The sequence below is a fragment of the Lolium rigidum genome, chromosome 2 (assembly GCF_022539505.1).
Source record: "Lolium rigidum isolate FL_2022 chromosome 2, APGP_CSIRO_Lrig_0.1, whole genome shotgun sequence".
NCBI lineage: Eukaryota > Viridiplantae > Streptophyta > Magnoliopsida > Poales > Poaceae > Lolium > Lolium rigidum.
The window spans coordinates 7,690,286-7,716,840 of NC_061509.1; the positions used below are offsets into that span (position 1 = coordinate 7,690,286).

At 41.7% G+C, this 26,555-nt stretch overlaps 1 protein-coding gene across 1 annotated transcript; it reads right to left on the minus strand.

Annotated features, from left to right (window-relative positions):
* Nucleotides 1–674: 674 nt before the first annotated feature.
* On the minus strand, nucleotides 675–14,332 carry LOC124685928 (DNA topoisomerase 1-like). Its single transcript, XM_047219952.1, has 20 exons — nucleotides 13,956–14,332; nucleotides 12,790–13,432; nucleotides 12,588–12,674; nucleotides 11,658–11,704; nucleotides 10,987–11,096; nucleotides 10,053–10,153; nucleotides 9,213–9,305; nucleotides 7,454–7,519; nucleotides 7,255–7,338; nucleotides 7,081–7,149; nucleotides 6,530–6,589; nucleotides 5,853–5,924; nucleotides 2,721–2,828; nucleotides 2,486–2,562; nucleotides 2,137–2,220; nucleotides 1,873–1,987; nucleotides 1,706–1,795; nucleotides 1,148–1,213; nucleotides 981–1,076; nucleotides 675–802 (listed from the first exon to the last, which is right to left on the minus strand). The coding sequence occupies exons 1-20, from the start codon at nucleotides 14,234–14,236 to the stop codon at nucleotides 677–679; spliced, it is 2,475 nt and encodes an 824-aa protein (XP_047075908.1). The 5' UTR covers nucleotides 14,237–14,332; the 3' UTR covers nucleotides 675–676.
* Between the last annotated feature and the right edge of the window lie 12,223 nt (nucleotides 14,333–26,555).

A 26,555-nucleotide genomic window follows, 5' to 3' on the forward strand; every position in this document is an offset into this window, starting at 1 on the left:
CTAAACCATCAAAACTTTTTTTTTTTTTGAAAGGAATACAGTAGGGGAAACCCCTACAGTGATTTTGTTTTTTAAATAGTAAGAACCCAAATTTGCATCCCTGGGGACTTGAACCTGGGTGGCTGGGTTGTACATCCACTTCCCTAACCAAGTGAGATAGGCTCACTTCTTCCATCAAAACCTTTTTGTTTTGCATTTAGGTGATACAATTACAAAGGAAGAACAAAAGGATGACCACATTCAAACTACAGAATTTATGAATAGCATTAGCAACTTAAAAATGCTACAAAACGGAAGTGGCAAAAATCCTATGGGTGTATGAACTGGTACGTTGTCCTTCATCTATGTTTTCTATACGTTCTATACAGCTGCTGACGTTGACCCATAAAAGAATGAAGCACACACAGATATCAGCCTCCTTTTATCTGTGGCATATATGCTCTTAGGATGGAGAAATCCAGCAGTAAATACAACTCAGAAGACACGAGAAACTGAGCACCGGCTGTTGTGCTTCTCTGACCAGCTGCCATGTCACGGATTGAGGCCACACTCCTCAGAAAGCATAACCCAATGTATGGACGGCACACAGAACCACTTGCACAGGCTTATGTTGGCCTTTGTTCTTATTTCTGAGCGTGTGTAAGTTTCCACATTGGGTTCTGAAACAACTGCTCACTTAATGCCATTCAATGACTTCCGTATTTTTGTTAGTTTTTCCGGATGGTCGACCATTTTTTCTGGCATTTTTACCCTTCAGAAGCTTCAGTGCATTCTCAAGAGTAATCTTCTTTAGGTCTGCAGCCTGTCATCAGCCATATTCAAGGCATTGTTAGACTTACAATGAGAATTCCACATTAAAAACTATATAACTTTTATTGCATATAATTTATATTAAAGTTTCTTCATAACAAGTTAACAACAATGCCAACAAGACAGGAATCCCATTATCGTCTGGTTTCCGATATTAACAAACATCGCACCTTTGGCACTGGAGCGAGGGTTCCCCTGTGTCGGATGCTAAATCCAGCGGTAGAATGTGTCATAAGTACTGGCTGTCCATCACCAGGATGTTTTCCCTGTTGGCAACGACAACATCATGATTCCACTCGAGTGCAGACAACAAGCTAACATTTATAGAAAAGTGTACCAGAATTTTTGGATACTGCAATAGCTCAATTGCATCTTCGATAGTGACAGAGTCAACATCTTTGACCTAAAAAAGTATATTAGAAGATATCGGTGTTAAGTCTCTGGACGGACCATTTTCAAAATAAGGTACTCCCTCCGTTCCTTTCTATAATGCCTATAGATTTTTGGCATTTGTTTCGGAATATAAGGTTGTAGCTTGGCTCTTTTTCAATTACCCCCTTTATCGGTCAGCTCCCACACGACATGCGTGAAAAAAAATCCATACAAAAAGAAAATAATTAATTGAGATTCCTAATGCATAACCCCAACGATTCCTTAGATTTAGGAAGCAATATTTTTATTTCCTTAATATAACCTGGCTGCACATATATGGAGAGTCAACCAGAGAGATTTGTGGAATTTGTTATGTTAATTTAGGAAGTTACCGATTTCCCTCATTTTACTTTGATCTCAAATCGTTAATCTAGGGAGTCTTGTGTAAAGACCACTCTTGTGCTAATTTCCGTGCCAAAAAACTATAGGCACTATAGAATGGAACGGAGGGAGTATTAGTTACCTTAGAAAGAGGAGCTCTTTTCTGAGAAGCTCCTTTCCTATCCTCTCCAACCTGGATGTAGTAACCATAAGGACCTTGTTTCAAGAAGACCTGTAGAACGAGCAAAATATTATACACACTAGTGCCTGAGATATAAATAAAGCTAGATACATTAGACTGAGAAAAACCTTTTCACTTGTATCAGGCATGAGACCAAGTAACCGTGGCTCAAAAGACCTTGGAGTTTCCTCGGATGCTTCATTTTCATCATCTTCATCATATGATAATGTGCGAGCAATGTACCTATCATAATTAGTTTAGTCATTAGGTTTGACTGATATTGTCCTTACAATAAAAGTATGATAATACAGGAGAAAACAAGGATTTACAACAGAGTTTAAGCTCAACTTCAAGGCATTAAATGTTCATTAGAGAGGATAACGAGATCGTACTTGCATTTCGGATGCCGATCACAGCCAATAAAATAGCCTTCACCGTACGTACTAACTCTGAATCTCAGGGTTCCTTCAGAACAACTGCAGATATCCAGCAAGCATGTTAAGTACTCCCTCTGTTCCATATTATAAAACATATTATAAGACGTGTTGGCAAACTAAATTGATTTGCCAAGATGTCTTATAATATGAAACAGAGGAGTATTAAAGAAGAAACATGGTTAATGCATCGCATGATAGGGCAACATCGAAGGTTTCCCATGCCATATTAATCTGAACAAATTGTGCAAACATATATGTTTGGGGATGCCAAATTAGACTTCCTAAACAGCTTAACCAAAATTACCTAGGACAAATCCTACTATCACTGCCAAGGTCTTGAAAGAGGATAGAACAGAATTTCTCTTCGAGCATTCTCTCTACCTGCAACAAAGTGAGTAACTCAAATGTAGATTCAAGTTTCAACAGTGAAGCATCTTGCGATAGAAAACTTAGAGAGATAACCTCATGCGAGTACTAGTTCTATGAGAATAGCCATCTGGGTGCAACAGATATTTTCCCAGGTACCAAATAAACATTACCTTTCTGACATCCCATTGACTAGCATCTCTGCAATATTTGTTGAATCGTTCCCAGTAATCCTTCAGGAGGCCCTTCCATTCAGTTGACCCAGCAGAAACATTGTCTAGCTATTAATGTAGCGGAAAAGGAACATTAATAGGATTATTAAACCAAAGAAAACTACTATTCCCACGTCTTCTATTCAGCACATCATCCTCACTCATATTTAAGGAAAAGACCACTCCAGTTAGGAATCATATATCATATTGACTTCTTTATGATTATCGATCAAAGATTTTAAGCAAGGAAAAATAGTGATGCATACACTGTTCATGACCATGGGCTTATTCAACCAAGCTCAATAGGAGAATGTGCACATGGAATAGGACCTAACCTGCTGGAATGGGCTTCTTCATATTTGGGTTTGTTACATGCATATCTTCACATCTGGATAATTCAGATATGGTACTATCTTTAGTTGACTTTTGCATTACATATCCCTAAAGACCACCCTATCCAAAGAATAACAAAAAAAAGTTTTACCAAATCCCTAAATACCACCCTACCCAAACAGGCTTATTGACATATTTGGATATGTCCAAAGAATATACATTCTCGCGATTTGTCTCCAAATACTAATGGAAATTGCATCCAAAATACAAACTGGATTATGAGTAGAGTCGTGAAGCATAATTTCGCGTTGGATTAAGTATTCCATTTTTTAAAATATAAGTGAAGGATCAATGGCTGAAGATACAAAAAAAAATATTTCCAGAGTTTATCCGTCTTGTATTTCCAGCATGAATTATGATGAAAACCCTTTTCTCCTTCTACACAATTCATTTTATAATAGCCTGTTTCAAATGCTGAGTGCAACTCAGGATTGCACATGCGCACATGACCAAAATTGAGTATGGGGACTTTAATTTATCGCACAACTGGTTGTATCACTAGAAGTCATGTCCTCAGTAGCTGGTGGTTCAGGTGAATATGAAATTCCAGGAAATCTGGAGGTTAATATTAGTAGAAAGTGAGATCCACATACTTTGAAAGAAAGGTTGTAACTGTGTTCATAATTTTTCTTTCTTTAAAGAATATTAATAACTATATTATCCATATATGTTCAAAATATGCAAAATTGAGTAATTTTCAGCCAGCATTATGGCCGCAGAATAATTTAGGAATTATAACTATGTAACCCTGATGGGAAAACTTGTTGTGTCAAGTTGACATAATTTTTTTGAAACGAGGCGTACAGTGTCACCTCAAGCTGAAGCAGGTCTGGTCATGGGTGCTACAGCGGTGGGACAAGCCGGATTGGCTGCCCATGGGTGATACGGAGCTGCTGCAATGGTGGGCTTCCAGGCTGTGCCCCTCCTCGACATAGCGGGATCTGTGGACCGTCATCATCTTTATGTTTTGGTGCATATGGCACCACAGGAATGACATAGTTTTCAATACTTCTTGTTAACTGCTATTATGTGTGAACCTGCATATTATACATGTTCTGTAAGGTCCACACTTGTGTTTCTGATTTTGCATTTCATAGTATTCAAACTCATTATTTGAGCCTAAAAGAAGAGAAGCATATGATTAAGATACATGTTTTGCTCAATGTCCAACAAAGCTGATGATGAATCCCTGCCGGGCCACGACGCATCCAATGAGCAGATGTTGAATTGTTTCCTGTTCTTGGTCACAGAGAGGGAAGGTAGTCGAGTGTGGCAGGCCACGTCGCTGCAATCTGTCAGCAGTCCAGCACATATTCCTCATGACAAGCCACACGAAGAATTTGCAGCCATAGTGAGCCCTGGATCGCCAAACCTGTGTCAGGGCTGGCGCCCTCGTTGTGCCAGCAAAGCAAGCAGCAGAAACTGAGTTTGCCAACCACACCCCATCACTAGACCATCTCCACACTAAGCCATCTTCCTACTCTGGGATCAACTGGCGTCGGCAAGGAGATGCCGATGGAAGAATTCTAGCACGGCCGCTTCGCTCAAATCCGGACTGTAGTCCCTCAGCCACGCTCCACCTAAGCCCTCCTTCACCGAACGAGCATTGGCCCTACGTGTTGAGACCAAAGCCACGAGGTTGGGCGCTATGTCAGTCAACCGTGCACCACTGAGCCAACGGTCCCTCCAGCACCAGGCTCTCTCCCCGTTTCCCAGAACCATGTACGCAGGTAACCAACTCGAAAAGAGCGCGATTGCTGCGTAATCTGGATGTTGAACTCCCACCACGCCTTGGTCGGATAAACCCACTGAATCCACGCGCATCTACATCGAAGGACCATATTGAGATGAAGATTAGGCAACTCTAACCCGCCATTGCACTTTGGAGAGGCTACCTTATCCCACGCGACAGCAATGGTCTCCATTGACGTCGCCCCGACCCTTCCACAAAAAGGCCCGGCGAATCTTCAACAGTGTCCCTAGAACTTTGGACGGTATGTCAAGGGACATCATGGTGCGTACTGGGGTGGTGCTCAGTTTAGTCTGAACGAGGATTACCCTCTCTCCACTATCCACCACTGGCTGGAGGCCTGGAGCTGGGCCGCAGTTGGCTTGCGCAACCTTAATGGCAGGCCCAAATAGGAGACACTTATGTTGACTGTCCAAATTCATGGGACAGCCACTATTTCTAGTTGCATTGCACCAATGCACTGTAGCAGCAGCCCTTTTGGCTATAAGAGGGGTACCTCCATATGTGAAAAGAAAGGTTATTTCTGTGATATAAAGGAATACATGGGAGATAAAGGAGTACATTTCCGAGAAATGAAAACCTTTCTTCTGGTTTCCTTTAGTTTGGAAAGTTCAGAAATAGCTAATTTCAGTTTTATTTAGAGTTGCTGAAATGATTGAAGGAAGCACGAGGATTTTATTTGCGCTCGTTTTCAGTCATATTTCACTAGAAAAGTAGGATCTGTGGCACCCACATAAAACCCCTGTTGAAATAGGTCATCAATAGCTAGTATCTCAGAGCTGGGTTATTTTCAGCTCCAGACTTTCAGTTGTGAAATTTCTGCACAAATTGAAAGGTTGGGCCAAATTCATGGTATATCACCAGCTAAGCTAGTTTCTTAAACCATAGTAAAGAATAAGTATATAGAAGAAAATGTGCACATTAGCTATCGGCTGAACAATGTTTAGTACCTCAGCCTCCATGTTAGCAGTAAATCTGTAATCGGCGATCTCAGAGAAAAGATGCGAAAGAAATGCTGAAACCTGAGAAACAGATGGCATTGAACATATGTCAAAACAAGACACAAAAAATACTGAAATAAGTTTATAATAAGCTACCTCAGCTAGGTGAACTGAAAGAATGCCCCAAACACAGGCTAAAACCATATGGACAAATAATAAACTGCAGAAAAAATTAAATAACTAGTGAGGTGTAATTGGGCATTTGCAAAACCATGAAACACTTAACCTTGTAAAAGAGAGAAAATTGTATGCAGAGTAACATATACGGGTTTTAGCGAGTTAATACACCTTTATTAGAGTCATTAGAAAGATTAATAAAGGTACAATTACAAAGCATTGTTACAATGTGTACGAATGCACCGTCATTCAAGATAATACTCCCACTGTTCACTATTATAAGATGTTTTAGATATTTTGATGTGGACTACATATGGACCGAAATGAGTGAACCTACACACTAAAACGTCTAGATACATGCATTTAAAAAAAACTAAAAAAACAGAGGGAGTATAATACAAAAGCAATGCATATTTCTGTTTAAACCAACATAATGGAATTTCAGATGACACCAAAAAAAGGATGATATTTGTAGATGGGTGAAGATCAGGTCGTGAATAAGAACATACCATTCGACCACGGAATTCAGGGTGCAAAACTTGACTTTCAATTGTAACGTATTTCCGGTCCTGGATGTCACAAGTATGGCAAAATAAACATTTATCCATTTTCCCAAGTAGTTGCTAATGAATGAAAAAGTACCGCCAATGGTATGAATGAAACTAGAAATTGGCGCATGGTGAATCCCTAAACCTTGGTAACTGTTGGGCTCGGCCATGTGCTACTTTTCTCAAAACTTGTTACTGCATTCAGCTCGGATAAACCTGTAAACTACCCTATCGTGCATACTAGTAAGTAACCACTAACCATGGAGGCAGCCTATTATTAGTCTGTTTACCAGAACTCAGTCCGGGTTCTCAAAATACATGCGAGCTTTATGGTGGCCATGTGCAGCGCTCCAGGGGGGCTACATGAGCCAACCAACCAAATCATGTAATTCAGTAAGTATGCGCTCATGGGACTTAACTCAAAAATCATCACACATTATAAGTAGCTACACAGCCATTTCAAGGCAATAGGATGCATTTTGGGCATATCGACAAATAGCACATTAGACTACCTGCAACACCCTCATTATAGAAGAGTATGTAGACGGCCTTCCAATTCCAAGTTCCTCCAGCTTTTTAATCTGGAGATTATAAGGCCCAATGTAAAATTCAGTCAAAGAGAAAAGGAATGGACAATGATAAGAGGAACAACGAGTGAGAAATCCAAACCAGAGGTTATTACTGACCAATGCACCCTCAGAATAATGGGGCGGGGGTTTAGTATAGTGCTGCCCAATATGCACATTAACTGGAGAAACCAAATCCTTGATCTGAGAAAAAGGAGATGTGCTATGACATGGTTGAATGATGGCCAGCAATATGTGGTCACATGAAAAAAAAAGGTACAGAAAAAGTATGGTCAGAGACAAATCAGCTGCTGCCAACCTCTAATTTGGACAAGGCCTCAAAATTGTCCTGATGCGCAGCTTCTCCTTCAGGATTATCAGTATCCTGCAAGGAACACAGCATTAGTGGGTTTAATAAGCTGATAAAACTGAACGCTGGCACAGTACTTCTGTAAAATACAACCATCTTCTATCCATGCAAAAGCTTAACCGTTGGCTCCTTTAAGGAAAAACTAGAAGCTTATGCATAACACTAAAAGTTAGATACTGATGAATCAGAAGAAATTCGTGCATTTAAGCAACGGTAAGTGAAGAGGCATCCTTTGGAGAAAAAGAGATGACGAGCTCCAGCAGGGAATGAATGAAAATTTACATGGTCAAGCGCAACACGAGACAAAACAAGCTTGATATAGAGAAGCTATTCAGTAAATTTAGGGAGAAAACAGGGCATATTTTATTCCCAAGCATAATAAAAATAGGGAATGTGTGCAGAACAAAATTGCATCAGTCAAAGATAAAACTTCAGATAAGTTCAGCAAGAAACATCATAATAGACTAGCGAGTTAAGGATCAACTGATCATACTTAGCAATGCATAATAGAGTGTGTATTTTACAAATTCACACCATAAATGAGTCAAGACTAAGAGTTGTAATATAGTGCATATTTTAACTATCATGTTGAATTTGTACAAAATGACAAACTAACCAGCAAGGACCTGCAGAAAATATGCTAATAACAGGCCAAAATTGGTTTTCAAAAGCAATACCAGTTCAGAATTCATACTTATGACCATTAAGCACACCCTGGTTAGCATTTTATGCGCAATACATGTATTATACTTGCTGCATGCAATGCGAGCATTAGGTGTCCTTTTTCGAGACACCAGAGAATTATTTTTTCGGAAAACTGGAAAAGTCCATCCGAGAGATTTATAGCCAACTTATGGAAATCAAACCCTGATTCCACATGAAAGAGTTACACAATGAAGAAAAGGTAACAGAGGTACCATATTTCATATTTTACATATGTATTGCCAAAAGTATGATTTGTACAATTTTGAGACATAATGAGGGATACTGAATTTTATCTCGATCCCAGTATTCTCGTTTTATCTGCATCTAAGTGAGAATGTACTTTTCACTGGACATGGTGTTTCTGCTCCCCAGCTCATTTGCTCCTGTCTGGATACTAAAATCGAAACAAATAAAAAATAATAATTTTTGGTATAGTGAAAATCAACATGTGTTCTAACTGCACGCCAAAATTCTCCAAGAAAATACGTAGATAAAGGTCTGTGCAAAAAAAAAGACAAATCCGAATAATCTAAAAAGCACCGGATTCCTTTTTTTTTTGCACAGACCATCACGCATGTTATTTCTCTGCAAATGTTGCATGCAATTAAAACACATCTCATGTTTGTTGTGTAAAAAATCAGATTCTTTTTATTTTGTTTGCTTTTTTTATTGGAGCAGGAGCATATGAGCTCGGGTTCAGATGTGAATTTCGCTTTCATCTATATTTATAACGAAAGAAGAGAGGACACTTGTCCATGTCAAGGCAAGGCAGAAGAGAAAAAACTCCTTAAATTCAACTCGATGGATTGCCACCTCTTTGGATCGGTAGTGAGATTAATACAACATATTTTCTACTCAATCTACACATGGGCAGGCCAAAGTAGCATAAAGGAAAGTGTGGAAGGCTACATTAGGAGAAAATCAACATATTTTCTTACCTAGGCAAACATAACTGAGCTAACAGAGGATGAAGAAAATTGGATAAAGTAAAATTACAACTTACCTCATAGACGGCTTGGTAGCCCTTGAAATCAAGCCTTGATGCAGATGAATGAAAAGTCATGTCTCCTTCAGGGTTACCAATATCAACTTGGATCTACAATGCAATTCATAAGCAAAAGTGCAAAACTAAGCATAAAATGTATAGAATAAAAAAAATGAAAATCCAAATCAAAGAGTGCTTAGCATGGCCGGCCTTCTATACTTGCTTGGTATTTCCATAAGATGGTTTGGTGACAGTTGTGAAAAGAGTCCTTAGCTGATAACAAAAGGAAAAGACCAACACGACAATTTTGGCAAAAAGACTGACACGACAATTTTGGCATGAACACAGTTCCTTAAAAAATGAAAATCCTATGTTCATTTAATTTTCTGTAGAGGAATGAGGTAACTCTGCAAATGAAAGGGGAAAAACAGAACATAGGTTTGCATGATTAGATGCCAACTGACAAATCCCTCTTAATTACAATACATATTATGATTTTCAAAGCCAGCTCAGAGGAGTTTTTTTTTAACCTACTGTCAACTGGACCAACAAAGGTAATATGCACATGTGAGCGGCACCCTACCAATGCGCTGCAAACTTGTTGATCAGATTTATTTCAAACATAAAGCATGTGTTATTCGCAGTTTTAATGAGGAAAAATAGAGGGACGGTATACTATTTGCATTCTCAAATCTTAAAAACAAGTCTACAATGACATTCTTTGATCTAGATAAACCTAGGTTCTGTAAGACATTACTGTAGACAATATAGCTTTGTAAAGATAATGATAATAACATCCTAAAGAATGGAGTATAATAAAATAAAAACAGGTAAAAATGAAGTTAAACAGTAACCAACCAGCTCAGTTCTTGAAGCATCCATTTGGCAAGCCATTGTTCTTCTCCATATCAGAGTGTACAGTTTTAAACAATCCTCATCAAGTATTCCAACCAAAGATGCTGCAAGAGATATGATTGAATTATATGCATAAAAAACCAAAAACTATTATGCACAAGTACATTCAAGTAAGAACAAGAGATGCTACAGAAAATTTGCCAAAAAAACAGAAGAAAACATTAGCAACTCTTAATACTGAATATGAAAAATGCATGTGTCAGGTGCTTTCAGTCCTACAGCGCATGCAGACTTCAAGCATACCCGTAGTTCATTATCAAGGGATCTATCATAACGCATGATAGCAAATTCAGCTAAAAAAACAGATGGAAAACCCTTATATGAATCAAGGTTATGGTAGTTAAAGGAACTACGGAAACTACTCAAATACACAATGTCTATATATAGTTATATACTAGAAGAAGTTTGGCCAACAGGTTGCAGGCCTTCGTTGCTGCTGCCGGCAACACGGGAAAAGAGAAGGATGGGCCGAAGGAGCTACGGTTTGGGATCACCACTGGAAGCAATACAGGTCGGAGGAAGGGAACAAATATCTAGCCCAATGGCCCCAAAAATCCTGCAATGGTCTTTCCCGTGGTTAACCAAGTGCAAGCTTGGTGGCTTGTGCTCTTGTGCTGACCTGAGCCCACACGGGTTCGAATCCCCTCCGTAGCGGTAATTCGCTGGAGGGGCAGACTAAAACGGGTTATCATCTGTAGCGATAATTCGCTGGAGAGTCTGATCTACATAACAATGTGTAGCCAAGGGAGGGATCATGCCCCCGTTGGTCAACGTTTTTTATCTATTTTATTAGATTGAGTTTCTTGTTGATTTATTTGATAGTGGAGCGCCCGTAATCAGTAAACTGTAAACACAAAACTACAGGTGGGTTTATTACATGGCAACCTCCTTATGCTCGTGGGCCTTATAGCTTCATGGGATTCTTGAGCATTTTTCACCTTCTTCAAGTACTTACTGATATCCTCTCTTGCATACTGCTCACCATACCTAGAACAAATACTAGTTAACAAGAATGGAGGACCCATGTGGCATATTGATAAACAGGAAGGTACAATGGTCAACTCCAAAGAAACTGATTGTCTCAAACTAGCTTCTACAGAATGACATGATCAGACAGGGAAAAAAACAATCTCATAAAAATGATACCAGAAAGCTCCCCAGCCCTCTTGATTGAAGAGCTCTAAATATTTACTAATCTGAAACACTGTCTTACACAATACCCATCCCATAAATCCTGGACAATGATTAAAAAAAAAGCATACTTCCACTTTGTCAAATTGATCACTCAAACACTAAATCCAGATTATTGGGCACTACATAACTACAAATTATTAAACAGGGGAGAGAGATGACGCGAGAGTAGGCTTATAGGGCTAGGAGGGGTGGGTGTGTGTGTGGTGTTGCCGTGAGAAAATGTTCGCATCCCTCTTACGGTTCTTGTATATTTGTTGCTAAAAAAACAAATTATTACACATGAAACAAGATAGACTAGCAATCCTGAAAAAACTCAGTAAAATAGGCTTGATAACATGTTCCGGTTGAGTATACCTTTCTTTTACTAATGAACGAATATCTTCTGCCGCTCCATCAGAAATCTTCAAGGGAAAAGGCAGAATAAACAAGTGAGACAAAAATTTCAGGCTATTAAAACGGGTAAAACATCACACTGATAACTTGGGAATAGAAAGTAATGTCATTCATGCACACACCACACAAATTGTCGCCAAGATTGAGTTAATGCTCATATACACGCATGATGTGTTTCATGCCATTGAAGTCAAGCTAAAATTACACCTAGCTCAACTTGGGTGGGCGACTGGAGGCACAATCCTACCATCTAAGTTCCATTCATCACCTCTTGAACTCGGGTACATATTTATTTTTTTATTAACATGAACATGAGTTCCTCCAACATGTTCATTTGTAAACTGTACCATTAGTACTGTAGCTACCTAGGGTCCTACAAATACATAAATCAAACAAAGTAATGAGAACAGCAAGACTGAAACAACAGAGCAGACGGTTTATTTGGAATAGCATTTACTACAGCCTATTGACCTCTATTTTCCCGATCAGATCTTTGGTCATAGCATCAAGCTGGGCTCTCTACTTAAAAGACTTATTTGAATATATCATTTAGTCTGTAAAAATAAGCTTGTGCCTCCTGTAATCCTATCTAAGGATGAGTATTACCAGTTTGTCAGCAAGAAACGGGATCATCCCACTCTGTAATCTCTCTACTTTTTCTGAGGGGCACGCTCCCCTTAAAGCCATCATGCCATGTGGAATATTTCTCTACAGTTAGTTCACGTGCATGTACAGGGAGCAATTTGATCATATTTGGTCTGAATGCACCCATTTTAACCCACAAACCGACTACACAGGACAGACTAATAGTGTGTTTTATCCTACCTACATGAGACATTTATGAACAGCAAGACTAGTTTGTTGATCAGCTTCAAGTAGGATGCTACCTACATGATACCCATCTGTTCTGAGGTACGTTATTAAGCCTGTTGCTTGTTCTGAAGAAAGATTGATCCCTTCATAAAGCTTTTGGGCTACCTACAGTCACATAGTGAGCCATGCGAGTCAATAGATTGCTACACACGTAAATGGTAATAATATGATAGTAAAGCACGATATATATGTATCTGAGCTAGTATTAAGTAGAAACGACCTCCATGGTATACCCTGCAGCAAACTGTAGTTTGTTTGCTGCATCCTGCTGAAGGCTGGATGTTATATATGGCATTGGAGGATTTTTGTGAATGTTGCTTCTCTTAACCCCTTTTACTTCAAATTGGCAAGAATAAATCCTCTTTTCTATAGCTTGTGTTTCTACTTGGGAGCTTATAGAAAGCTGATCCAACTTTATTGAATTGAGATGCTTTATTCGGGATATGAGGTATAGGCCTTTTGAAGACTGGGTTTTGAAGTCAGTATCAACAGTCCAATATTCCTGTGGGCGAAACTGTTCTACTTCAGTCTCTCGATCACATACAAGGGCCAAAGCTGCAGATTGGACTGGTCCAGCTGACTGACAACCAGGCAACTTCCTCCATAGAAGCGGTGATATGCCAAACCCAATCAAATTATCAAGGGATCGGCGAGCAAGATAAGCATTGACTAAGTCCATATCAATATATCTTGGAGACATTAAAGCTTTCTTGATAGCATCCTCTGTAATTTCATGGAAGACAACTCGTGAAACAGTAACATGGCAACCCAACGCGTTCTGCTGTTCAAGCATTTCTTTTATGTGCCAAGAAATCGCTTCACCTTCACGGTCAGGGTTAGATGCAAGAATCAGATTTTTTGCTCTGGAGACAAGAAATAAGCAAGTGTAACAGAAAACGATTAGCAATGACTTCCAAAAAGCAGAGAAACTCAGCCTGGCAACTTGCACAGCGCAAGTTTAAGAAACATTATGTAGGATATAGAGTTAGCTCTAGTATTAGTTAACAATTCACTCAAACAAATATACAATCTGACACTTAGTATCGGCAGAAAGAAAATCTAGAGAAAAATAATAGTAATAAGTACAAGAACCAGCGTGAGTGTAACTTTGTAAGTATGGAGCATCTGTTACTGAAGTTAAATATTTGGGTTGATTCTATTTCATAGTTACCAGATTCGCAATTCGCCACTTTCCCCGAATCAGATTTGATATGACCCATAGAGCGTAAGAGTAATTAATTATTATTTTTTGAAAAAAATTAATTACTCTTACGCTCTATGGGTCAGTGTCCTAGAAATTAATTATGTGTCAGTGTCCTAGAAACAGACCTACCTATATGTCATGCAGGAAATGTGAACAATGTTACTGATACTGCAATAACATACCCTTTCAATGCTACTCTGATGCTCTTCAGGTGTGTCCAGGCAGCAGCAGGCACCTCCCATACCATTGTGAAGTCGTCCTCAGGGCGGACAGATCTTGCCCTTCCAGCTAGATCTCTCACGTGGCCATAGCTAGGCACTACTTCGTACATGTCCCCAAGGTATTTTTGAATAACTCTTGCTTTTGTAGCTGATTCAACCACAACAACTGATTTAGCTTTGGGGGGATACAGAGGTGTAAGTGGATTCCTCTCACTGCCAGAACCATCAGCAGAGGTCTTCATTTGACTCTTGGCTAGAGCAGAGTCATTTCCTTTCGAGGATCTCTTGGGCCTAGTTAGTGTCTTTTTCTCTTCAGAATCACCAACCCCTTTATTTGATTTAGATGTGTCGGCCTTCTTCTCTTCTTGGTTCTTCACACCACCTTTCTCAGTTGTCTTTCCTGCCGTTTTGCTAGTTTTAGCAGGTCTGCTCTTCTTCTTGGTAAATCTTTTCCTCCGGGCAATGCCCATTTTAGCATCTGTACGGCTCTCACTGCACTTAGATGTGGAAGCCTCATCAGCGACGATGGTGCTACACGCAGCCAGTGTGCTTTGCCGTCTCTCAGCAGATCCACGAAACAAAGTTCCACCAACGCCCCAGTCTTCCCAATTCACATTCGGACTGCCGAACGAGCTCTTGCTGTTTCTAATGGGAAACCTCAGCCTTTTACCGCACGCAGTCGACAAGAACCGACAGCTACCAATGCTGCGAGCCTTCAAAGCCCCAAAGTGAAGCTGCAAAGGTGAAAACACATAGACGATACTCAGAGAATGATCCTTGTATGACCATGTTTATTTGACACGATCGTGCCAAAAAAAAACAGAATTAAAGCAAAAGGGGTGGTGTCATCTTAATCGTAGTTGTGAGGTGTTAACAGAAACAAAGTTGATGCTGCAGAAGAAACACGAAATTACAAGTTGATTGTCGAATGGGAGGAGACGGAGGAAATTAGAAGTTGTTACGGCAATTAGACCTACTGACAATCGATGAGGAGGCGAATGAGAGGGGGATTGTTACCATGGCGGTCGCCGGCGGCAGCGGTGGCTTGGTGGCGAGGGTGATAGCGCGGTGCAGGTAACCGTGCGGGAGGAGGCGGCGGAGCTGGAGCGCCATTGCGAGGGGGCGGGCCGGCGCTCAGGCGAGGAGGACCGTCGGGGGGCCTAGGGTTTTAGGCGGAAGAGGACATGGGGAGAGGAGAAGGGGAGGGCGGTTGTGGTAAACAGAAGAAAAAACAGAGTTTTTGCGAGCATCTCCAATAGTCGTGCCAAAACGCGCCCTAAATTAACCGTCGAAATGCAGCGCAACGGACATACCAAAAAACCGTGCGCGCTTCTGCGTCATCCTACGCGTCAAACATGCCGCGCCGCTTCCAGCGCGCTATAAAACGTTGTGCGCTCGCCCAACCGCCAGGAAGTTTCAGCAGCGCGTCGCTTTACCGCCCCTCCACCTCACTCTGCATCGTTCTCGCTGCCTCCCCGCCGCCGCTCGAGCTCTGGCTACCGCGGCGTCCGCGCGCGGTCGAACAACACCTTCTACGTCAAGATTCGGAGCGGCGTCGGGCTCGGGACATTCGAGACGTCGCACAAGGCGGCGCGCGCGCGTACGACGCCGTCGCTAGGCGCCTCAACCGCTCTCGTCGCTCGATGAACTTCGACGATGTTTGGACGCGCGCGCAAGAGGAAGCCCTCACGCCGCCACCGCCGGCCGTCACGCGTGAGGCGAGGCAGCTCCAGCGCGAACTCGAGCAGCGCCTCGTCATCGCGGAGCGCGACGAGTGCATGCGCCTCGAATGGGCGCGCCAGTTCCTGGAGGACGTCGTCGCGATGGAAGCCTTCTATGTCGAGAAGGAGGAGGCCAACGCGGCGAAGAAGGCGGACCGGGAGGAGAGGAGGGTGAAGGCGGCGGCGAGTGAAAGAACATTTCCCGCCCTTTTGGGTTTTGTGTGTTTGATGTCAACACTAGGTATATATTTATGTGTGTTGATGTAGACAGGTACAAGTTTTCGATAAACATTGTTGATCGGTAAAATGGTATGGCAGTTCTGAAGGTATTTTTGGTTCTGGCGGAAGTTCCGGCCCCAGCAGGCGGAAGTTCCGCCCTGGTGCTTCCTGCAGAAGGCCTTCAGCATTGTTCTGATTACAGTTTTTCATCCATGGCCGGAAGTTCCGGTGAAGCTGGCCGGAAGTTCCGGTCAGCGGAACTTCCGCCCAACTTCCGCACAAGTTCCGAAAGTCCGCGATTGTGGCTCAGAAACATCCAGTATGGTTTTCGCGCTATTTCGGAACTTAGCCGGAACTTGGCCGGAACTTCCGGTCACCGGAAGTTCCGCCCCCATCTTTTCTGACAGGTTGTCTGACGAAGATTTTTCCTGGCGGAAGTTCCGGCTCTCTCGGCCGGTACTTCCGGTGCCAGCCGGAACTTCCGGCCCTCCTGGCCGGAACTTCCGGTGTTACGAGGAATGGTTCAAACGGTCAGATCTGAGAGCTCCAATCATATAAATAGCTCTCTCCTCCAAAGGGACAAGTTGCTCAATCATTGCACAAGAAATCTGCCAAGCTTCACCACCATTAGAGCCACCTCAAGAAACACAAGATTTGCAAGATCTCCTTCCTCCCCCAACCAAAGCTCTTGATCTTTGGAGATTCGAAGGAGAAACCACCAATCTACATCCTCACCGAAGCGTTTTTCATTTCCCCCTCATTTGTTTGAGGGATCTCATGCTAGTGTTCCTATTTGGTTCCCTAGTTGATTTGTGTTGATGTGTTATTGTTGATTGTTGTATTGTTACAGATTTGGGAGCCTCCAATTCAGTTGTGGATGTGTGCCCCAAGAACCTTGTAAAGGCCCGGTTTCCACCTCGAGGAAATCCCTTAGTGGAAGTGGGCTAGGCCTTCGTGGCGTTGTTCACAGGAGATCTGAGTGAAGCCTTCGTGGCTGTTGATTTGGTTTGCGTAGCAACCACACTCCTCCAAACGTAGACGTACCTTCTTGCAAAGGAAGGGAACTACGGGAATTATCTCCGTGTCAACGTGTGATCCACTCTCGGTTACCTCTATCCCACTCTATCTCCTATATATTGCGTAGCTATATCTTGCTTAGTTGGTAACCTTGTCATATAGGTAAATTCACTTAGTTGCATATCTAGAGAATTTACCTTTGTGTCAAACCTAAATTGAAAAAGAACTAAAAATTGGTTAGCACCTATTCACCCCCCCTCTAGGTGCGGCATACGATCCTTTCAGCGAGGAAGAAGGAGAGGGAGGAGAAGGCCGCAAGGAAGGCGGAGGATAAGAAAAATGGCGCCGACCCGTCGACGATCGTCGTCGACTCTTCCTCGTCCTTCGAGTAGACGTCGACTCCGGTGTCGTCGACAACACCGGGCTCCTCCGACTTCGACTGGGATTCCGAGTAGTTTATTTAGTCTAGTTTAAAAATAATTTTGGTTGTAGCAAAAGTTGGTTGAACTTTGCAATACAATTATATTTCCAGTTTATTTTTACATTTTGTTTGATATGTAATTGTGTGAAAATGTTGTTTTTGGCGCGGCATTTTAGCGCATCTGCAAATGGACGAATTCGGCGCTGCATTTTGGTGCGGCGGTTTAGTGTATCTGCAAAAGCTGTCGCTAGCGCCGCGCGCTGTATCCGCACAACGCATTGTAAACCCAAATATACAACGTCTGATATAGCGCGCCTTTAGAGTAAGAGCATGTCAATTTACCGTACTAAATTGGATTATAGGGCAACACCTTTTGTGTTTTGTCACTTTTAGGGCACCAATTTTTGGGCATCAATGATTTTGGGCAGCTAGCTCTCTATTTCTTCTCATGCTACTTCAAACCAGCCCAAATTGTAGCCCCGGTTTCAGATCGTGGTAGTCAGGTGGTGGCCAGCCAAAAAAAAATTGATATATAATTGTTCAAACAATGATATTCCTTTTTTGGATTGATTTTGCTCGTAGGCCATAATCGTATTCCTTTCACCACCTTACTAGCTTCAAGGACGAACATGTCTAATCCTATTGCCAGTTCTGAATGTTTTTTTTAAGTGATTGTGCTCTTCGGCGCTCATTTTTCAAGCCATATATTAAGATAGAAAGAGAATGAAATTTACAAGATTTGAGGACCAAATCGAAGACGATTAGCCCTAACTCCACACCCACACCTACAGGGATTTACTCGATCTCTCCCAAATGTCCACACAACTTTGCCCTTCGGCGCTCATAGGGTGTTGACGGTTTTTTGCTTATGTGATAAAATGTGAAAGTATGTTACTATCACTTCTTTGTCCATTTCATGGGAGGACATTTCAAAATAAGCTTGGACCAGACTCTTCTTTGGCTATTCTATGAGAGTTCATTTTAAAAGAAGCTTTGGCTAGAGAACACAAAGATTTATGCATTGACTACTATTTGAAGGCGACCTGTTTTACCATGCCGTGTGAGGTCTCAATATTTTTTATCGACCTTACTTATATTCTGCACAATCTTATCGATTAATGGCGTAGCTAAGTTCTCCATTTTTGTATAAAAATATTATTCTTAACAATGAATATGCTATAATAAATATGTAATGGCCTATTATTCTACAACTATTGTTATCTATGCTTCTTTATATGAAAATACATGCTACAATTAATTAACGTTATTGATGAACAAGATAAACTAATTGTTTTAGCTAAGTTATGCCAGTTAGCGTTGTTTTACATCCGTCCTTTTACTGTACAATGAACCAACAACGATAGCAATCAGATGAATCACTTGCATGCCGTTGTGCTAAAGATTGAACTGGCGCATTTATTACATTTATTTGCTAACTAAAGATGTCAACATAGCATATCTTTACTACTTAATGGGGTCCATATGTTAAAAAATATTTGACATCAAACATCAGAAAAATCAGTACCGTTAAATCGCCCTCACAAACATCCACTGAACATCAGAAGAATCAACACCGTCAGAATCAAGGAAAAACGAAATCAAGAAAAGTCAATTATTTTGTACCAATAATCAGGATATTATTTTGGAAGTATGTTATTTTGTACCAATAATCAAGATCCCCAATTACGTCCACAAATCAAAGGAATAATTTCGAAGTTTCCATGCTCGAAAAGAGCATTTATTCATCCGAGGATAATTTCGAATATTACGATGATTCAATTAAAATTTTCTTACTATTGCAGGCATTTGGGACAACCATCCATAGGCTGGCCATATTACCATAGGTTCATACATTTTGGTTGGTATTATTGCTCATCCACTCATATAATTGACTGGTTTCATGGTAATATGTTATTTTTCATTTAAACTTTCCCGAAATCTTAAACACACTTATCTTAGGTGAAATTATTAAGGTATGAAATACTCGTATATAATATGATTCATTCGCAGCCCTATAGGCAAACATTTGGAATGCAATTATCAAAATTTAGAAAAATCTTTGCCCTATAAAATTATGGAGTTTAGACAACAGTTTAAACAATATTACATTGTTTGTTTAAACACATAAATTGTCTCACACAATAATCGAAACATATAAATTAAATAATTCATATATGAATTCTAATAAATTGCAATTCAACTTGTCCAAAAATCATGCGGCGTCTCCTCTCCTCTCCCACAAATGCACAACCAGATCATTCTAAAGTTGAACATGAACCTATGCATCTCAGATTCTAAAGCAACAAACAGGCTGGTACCTGATTAAGTTGGACAAGAGGTCCCTCGTGATCAAATGGATGGTCATCATTCTTCGTCCTCACTCTCGATGATCATGGTTTCACTATTATATAACCATACCTACTATGTTTTCGCCTTTTGGTTTCACTATTATCTAACCATGCGTACTATGTTTTCGCTTTTTTTAGTACCACTCCCTCCGTTCCACGAAACTGGATACATCCAAATTTTAACAAATCTATGACAACCTTTATGGGACAGAGGGAGTACTACAGTATATAAATAGCACACTTGGCCAGATTTTTTTATAACTTGCGTGCTTAAGATTCTAAACTATTTTTCCTTGCAAATAAGTATCATCTAAGTCCCGCAATATCCTAAATAACTTCAAGCTCATGTATAATACACTCTATATTAGGAAACGAATGGAGTATTGAGAATGAACTTATATGAAACTCTAATTTGTTCATTAGAATACTGCCCACGATGAAAATTTTGACAGTCAATACTCAACATGATGGTTGGATTACATTGTAACATCCGCGGCAACATGTACTGCCAAAGTACACTCAGTTTCAAGACTCACATAGGAGCCAAGATGAATTACTCTGAAAGGAACACACTATCAGACTTATCCTTGTCCAGTTCTTTTCCTATATCATCAAAGGCGACTTACAATCTTACATATACATTGATGAGGTCAGATTTAGATACCACAACAATTGGTAGCAGAAGCCAAAAATTGTGCATAATAATGAAGCCATACCAATCATAAAAGGGCAACCTAGTCATGCAACTGAGAGTTGAGGTGCCTTTAGCAGATATCAGAGTTATGATTCAACAGTGTGTAACCAACAGGGCAGTTTATATCTGAAAACTTCTTGTCTAATGGTTTTGTTAACAGTTCAAGAGAAGATTCTGAAGCAGCTAAAATCAGAATGCCTATTTCATCACCCAGCTCTATGGTTCTGTATTTTAGTGTAGCCATTGTTCCATCTCAATATGTATATACTATTACTGCACAAAAAATTGGCATATGTAAGCAACACACACTTAGCCATGATTCTGTCCCTGCCATGTTAGGTTAAACAGCAATGAAAAAGCATAATAGTACTCGTAGTAACGTATGGTGTTAGATATGCAAATCTTCATGCTCAATCCAATAGCCCTAGCTAGGTTAAACATCAATGCAACTCTAATAAGCCATAATCCACCATATGGTGTTATCTACTCAGTGATCAAAGGAAAATGCATCGTGATTCTCCTTTCTGGACTTGCTAATGAAAAAGCACAATATGGACAGAGGAATGCACTGTCAAACTATGATCACTGATAATAGCAAGCATAGCTTAGCCTGAACCTTTTTCTTGCACATATGGATGTGCAATCAATCAGCCATAATGTGGAAACATAACACGAGCAGTATATATTCATGTTTTCCTCGTAGCCACATATACTAGTAGTAGTAGTATTCAGTTGCATTAGCATGGAATAAAAAAATTGGATGTTCAGTCACTCATTATGGGGAAACATAACATCCACCAAAACCAACATGAATGTAGTGTTCATGTTCCTGGTAACCACGAAAACAAAACGTGATTTCGATAACCTCTGCAATTCTCGGCCCAGATAAAATCCGCCGCAGTTCGTCTCCCTCTCTATTAACCCTTGTATGCCAGCAGGAAAAAGAAACAAAAAACAGAGTATTTTTGCCAGACCTGTTAGGCCGCCACATCGGTGAAGTTCATGTCCTGGAGGAGCTCGTCCAGCGGCTGCAACTCCGCCTGTGGCAAGTCGGTCCAGAGATCGTGGAGCTGCGCGCCTGGGATGATGCTGTCCGAGAAGTCGAGCGCCGGCAGCTCCGGGAAGTCGTTGAGGTCCACGAGTGGTTGCTTGAAGTTGGTGACGGCCCGCTCGCCATGCAGCCTGACGGCCGCCGCGTCGAACGCTCTGGCGGCGTCCTCAGCTTTGTCAAAGGTGCCGAGCCACAGCCTTGCTTGCTTCACCGAGTCCCAGATCCGCGCACTGTACCTGCCGCTCCGGTGCTGGCGCACGCCGCGGAACCCTGACGGAGCAGCCTTCTCCAGTCCGACGGCCTGCACGTCGTATGCTCTGGCCGCGTCCTCCGCGGTGTCGAAGGAGCCGAGCCACGCCTGAGCTTTCGAGTGCCCGATCTGCGAGCCGTACTTGCCGCCGAGTCTCCGCTGCACGCCGCGGAATTCGGTCCAGGCTTCCGGCCTTGGCGTCGCCCTTTTCTTCTTGTTCTTCTTGGCGCTCCCCGCGTCCTGGCCGGAGAACGAGCCGGCCGTGGCGCCCTTGTCCACGCAGGAGACGCGCGGGAGCGGCGCGTCGCCGTCGTCGGAGGTGGCAGCCGGGCGGTGCCGGAAGTCGGTGATGCCACCCGCCGCGCCTTGCAGCTGCAGGTGCCGCCTGGCGGCCGCCGCCGCACCGTACGCTCGGGCGGCCTCCTCGGCGGTGCGGAAGGAGCCGAGGTACGCCATCGCTCGCCGCCATGGGTCCCAGATCCGCGCACAGTACTTGCCGCCGAGTCTCCGTTGCACGCCGCGGAACTCGGTCCAAGCTTCCGGCCTTGGCGCCGCCCTTTTCTTCTTGTTCTTCTTGGCGCTCCCCGCGTCCTGGCCGGAAGACGAGCTGGCCGTGGCGCCCTTGTCCACGCAGGAGACGCGCGGGAGCGGCGCGTCGCCGTCGTCGGAGGTGGCAGCCGTGCGCTGCCGGAAGTCGGTGATGCCACCCGCCGCGCCTTGCAGCTTCAGGTGCCGCCTGGCGGCCGCCGCCGCACCGTACGCTCGGGCGGCCTCCTCGGCGGTGCGGAAGGAGCCGAGGTACGCCATGGCTCGCCGCCATGGGTCCCAGATCCGCGCACAGTACGTGCCGTGCTCTGTCCGGCCGACGCCGCGGAACCCCGTCCCGCCCGTTGTCTTCTTCCCGCAGACCGAAGCCACGGCGTCGTCGTGCTCCGCCGCCATGGCAGAACCCTGGCAGAGCACGTGATCTTCTTGGGGTTTTGGCGAGGCAGGGCTTCCGTAGCTTTAGCCTTTGTGTTCTGAAAAATGTCTTCACTGTGGCCAGGCGAGACCTTCTAGCGTTGTCGCTTCAACGAATTTTGTCTTTTCTGTATCTCCTGTGTAAATGGAATGTGCTTTTATAATTTCATGGTATGATAAATATATACATCATCCATCAATGTTGCTCATTTCTCTAGATTTTCATAACCATTTTCTTCGGCAAGCGTGATTTCCCCCCAAATTCAGTTTGGATACTTTGTGCATATTCCTCCTTCAAAAAAACTGAGTGAAACTTCAATGTTAGATATTCACGAAAACTGTAACTATTATGTTAAATTTGGTGGTTGATCATGTTGTATGCCTCACTTGCACTGCTTTTATGCAAGGAAAAATATCCTAGATGAGGTTGCAACCCTGCATGAAACAATACGTGAGTTACGCCGGAAAAAATGAATGGAGTAATTTTTTTAAAGATAGACTTCGAAAAAACTTACGATAAATTCAAGTGGTCTTTTCTGACACCTAAAATGAAAGATTTTCCGATAAGTGGCGTGCTCTAACCCATAATTTTGTTTTCAGAGAAAATGTGCCCATCAAAGTCAATGATGTCATTGCAGATACTTCCAACCGAAAGATGATTAGGACAAGGCGATCCATTATCACTCATGCTATTTAATATAGTAGCTGATATGTTAGCCATAATCATAGAGCACGCAAAGAAATGATGGCCAAATTGAAAGTGTAGTTCCACACCTGGTGGATGGTGGACTATCCATTTTCAATATGCCGATGCTACAATTCTATTTATGGAACATAATCTTGAAAACTGAAACTAATATTATTAGCTTTCGAAAAACTATCGAGTCTTAAATAACAATAGCGCATTGTTTTGCTTCGGAAGCCCAAGATGAGGCTGCCCTATATGATGAATTAGTTGGCTACGGGCAATGCCAGTTCCCTATTGGTTATTTAGGTATCCGATACATTATCGGAGGCTTACAAATGTTGAAAGGAAACACATTGAGGAAAAACAATAAAAGCGATTGAGTGGCTAGAAAGGAAAATTACTATCTCTAGATGGAAGATTTGTTCTCATTAATTCAGTATTAACTAATATGATAATATATATGATTTTCTTCTTCCAGTTAACCAAAGGAGTTTTCTAACGATTGATTATTTCTGGTCAAGATTCTTTTGGCAAGGAGATAGTGAGAAAATAAAATATCGACTAGCTAAATAAAATATAGTTTGTCGCCTTAAAGATTAAGGAGGGTTTGGGGTTCATGACCTTTGAGATCAATAACAACGCTCTCCTAGGTAAATGACTCTTCAAACTTCTTACCGAAGATGGGGGTTTGTCAAACTCCTCTAAAGTGGAAATACATTGGCTTGCCAGCATTTTTTCCTGGTTTATTGGAAACCCAGGGACTCATACTTCTAGGTTTGCCTAATGGCGACGAAGAAATACTTCTTTCCATATGTTTTGTTCACAATTTAGGATGCCTCGAAATAAGGTTTTAGGAGGATAAATAGCTAGGAAATGCTACACAGCGAGAACAATATCTAGCTTTGTATAATATTATGCGTCACAAAAACAATACATTCGCTAAGGTGTTAGAAACTTCACCACCAAATGTGATGTTCAGAAGAAATCTTGTTGGTCTGAGGCTAACATCATGGAATGCTTTGCTACAACGGCTAGGTTTGGTCCAATTGTCGCAAGGGACTCATGAGTTTCGATGGAATCTACATGAGAGTGGTAAATTCTCCGTAGATTCCTCTAAAGACAAAGGTTTTTGTGTGGTATCTTCGCAGAGGTGTAGTCCTCACTAAAAACAATCTTGTGAAAGGCAACTGGCATAGAAGTACAAAGTGTGTCTTTTGTTAACAAGATAGGACTATCAAACACTTACTCTTTCTAGTGCAAGTTTGCAAGATCTATATGGTTAACCATCCAAATAGGTTCTACCTTGTACCCGTCTCGCAACGTTGCTAATATATTTGGCAATTGGTAAACGATGTGGATCAAAGATTTAAGTTGCATGTTAGGGGGAGTGATTGATGTTATTTGGTCGCTATGACTATGTAGAAATGACAAGGTTTTCAACGATAAAAATTCTTCTCTCATGAAGGTCATCTACCGGTTCACAACTATGCTCATTTATGGTCATCTCTACAACGTGTCGAGAACCACGACATGTTTATGGAGGTGTCTACACGGTGGAAGGAACAACAAGGAACATTTTTATCTAACATGGATGACAACGTAATTTACATATTGGTCCTCGGTCATCATATAGTCTCCTATGAACTTTTCAAGATGAACTTCTATTGCACATTTTTATTTAACCTTTGGTGTTTTTGGATTTCACGGGTCGTGTGCACCTTAGTCATGCTGAGACATGGTGTAATGCTTAAGTTTCTTAAGTAATAAGGAGTCCTTTATTTAAAAAAAATCCTCGTTCACAATTTTCTTTTCAAACTGTCAAAACATTATGTTAAAAAATTCACACATACATGATATTCTATGTGCACACGAAAAGTTTTATGGGAAAACGATTCTTTTGAAATATGTGTAAAAAGGACAAGAAAATATTGTGTGAAAAGACTTATGTTAGCACCGAATTCTATCCTTCTTACACAGGGTCATGCAACAGGTCGTTTTGCTCTATTCTGAGCAATCTAGCACCAGAGGGTTTGCCACGGAACACAGCATGGAAGCAGATCAGTTCTGTCTGCTAGCAGTAGCATCTCTGCGGATCGGGAGGCAAGCAAAAGGCGTGCTGCGGAGGATCATAAAAAAAGCCGTGTCTCGAAAGCACAAACTTCTGAAAAGGCTGCCAGCAACACGGTCGCCGATCTTCTGCACGGCTGCAGAACCATATCTCCTTGTTTGTTCGACTTCCGCTCTGTCTTTGTGCAGTTTTCAGGTTTGGTAGCATGATCCTGTGGGGAGAGTCAGGCATGTGACCAGCTTGTTTGGCCTGGAGGCTCCCTCTACTTGCGTGAGAGAACTGTTTTGTTTGTGCTTGACATGCATGGTTCCTCAACCCAAATACAAACATATGAAAACCACATAAGTCGAAAATTATTTCCAAAACTAATCAATGCATGTGTTTTCCATAATCCAAATATTTCCGGAGGTGTTGGTTAGTCAAAGTAATAGAATAGATCGATAAATGGTAGTAGTATTATGTGAATCATCACATATATGCCCTTAATCATAAACACACTCGGCTCTTGTCACCTTCTGGATAATACGAGAGGATGATTTGCCTATTAGTATCATTTGACCATGTGCCATACCCAAAATCTACGGTTATCAAGGTTGTGTGGCTGTGTTGGAACATGCAAAATTATAAGAGTACATCCTTGAGTGCTCTTTGTTGTGTATACTGCGGAAAATAGACATTTTTCCATATGGCTAATCATTTTTTTTTTAAATCACACATGTAAATGTTCCTAGGATATATTTTGCACCAGCATTTGTGCAGAACTTCGCACTTTTGTGAAAGGACAGTGCTAGAAATCCTCCGGAGGCTCCAAACTTTCCAGCCTCCTGCTTGCATGATTTTGCTTTGTCGCAGCAAAAAAACTCCCGCGTTTGTTTCATTGAAGCAAAAAAATGGTTCGACTAAAATAGAAGGAAAGTTGTGACTTGCTTAGATTTTGCTTCGTCGCAGCAGAAAAAACCTTCCGCTTTTGCTTCATTGAAGCAAAAAACAGTTCGGCTGAAAATAAAAAAAAGACTCCCTGGAGACTCGTCGGAGAACCATACTTCACCGAAAACCTCGCCGGAGACTTTGTAGCAAAAAAATTGTGCTATTGATGCTAAACCGATCTCGCTATAGACTTCGTT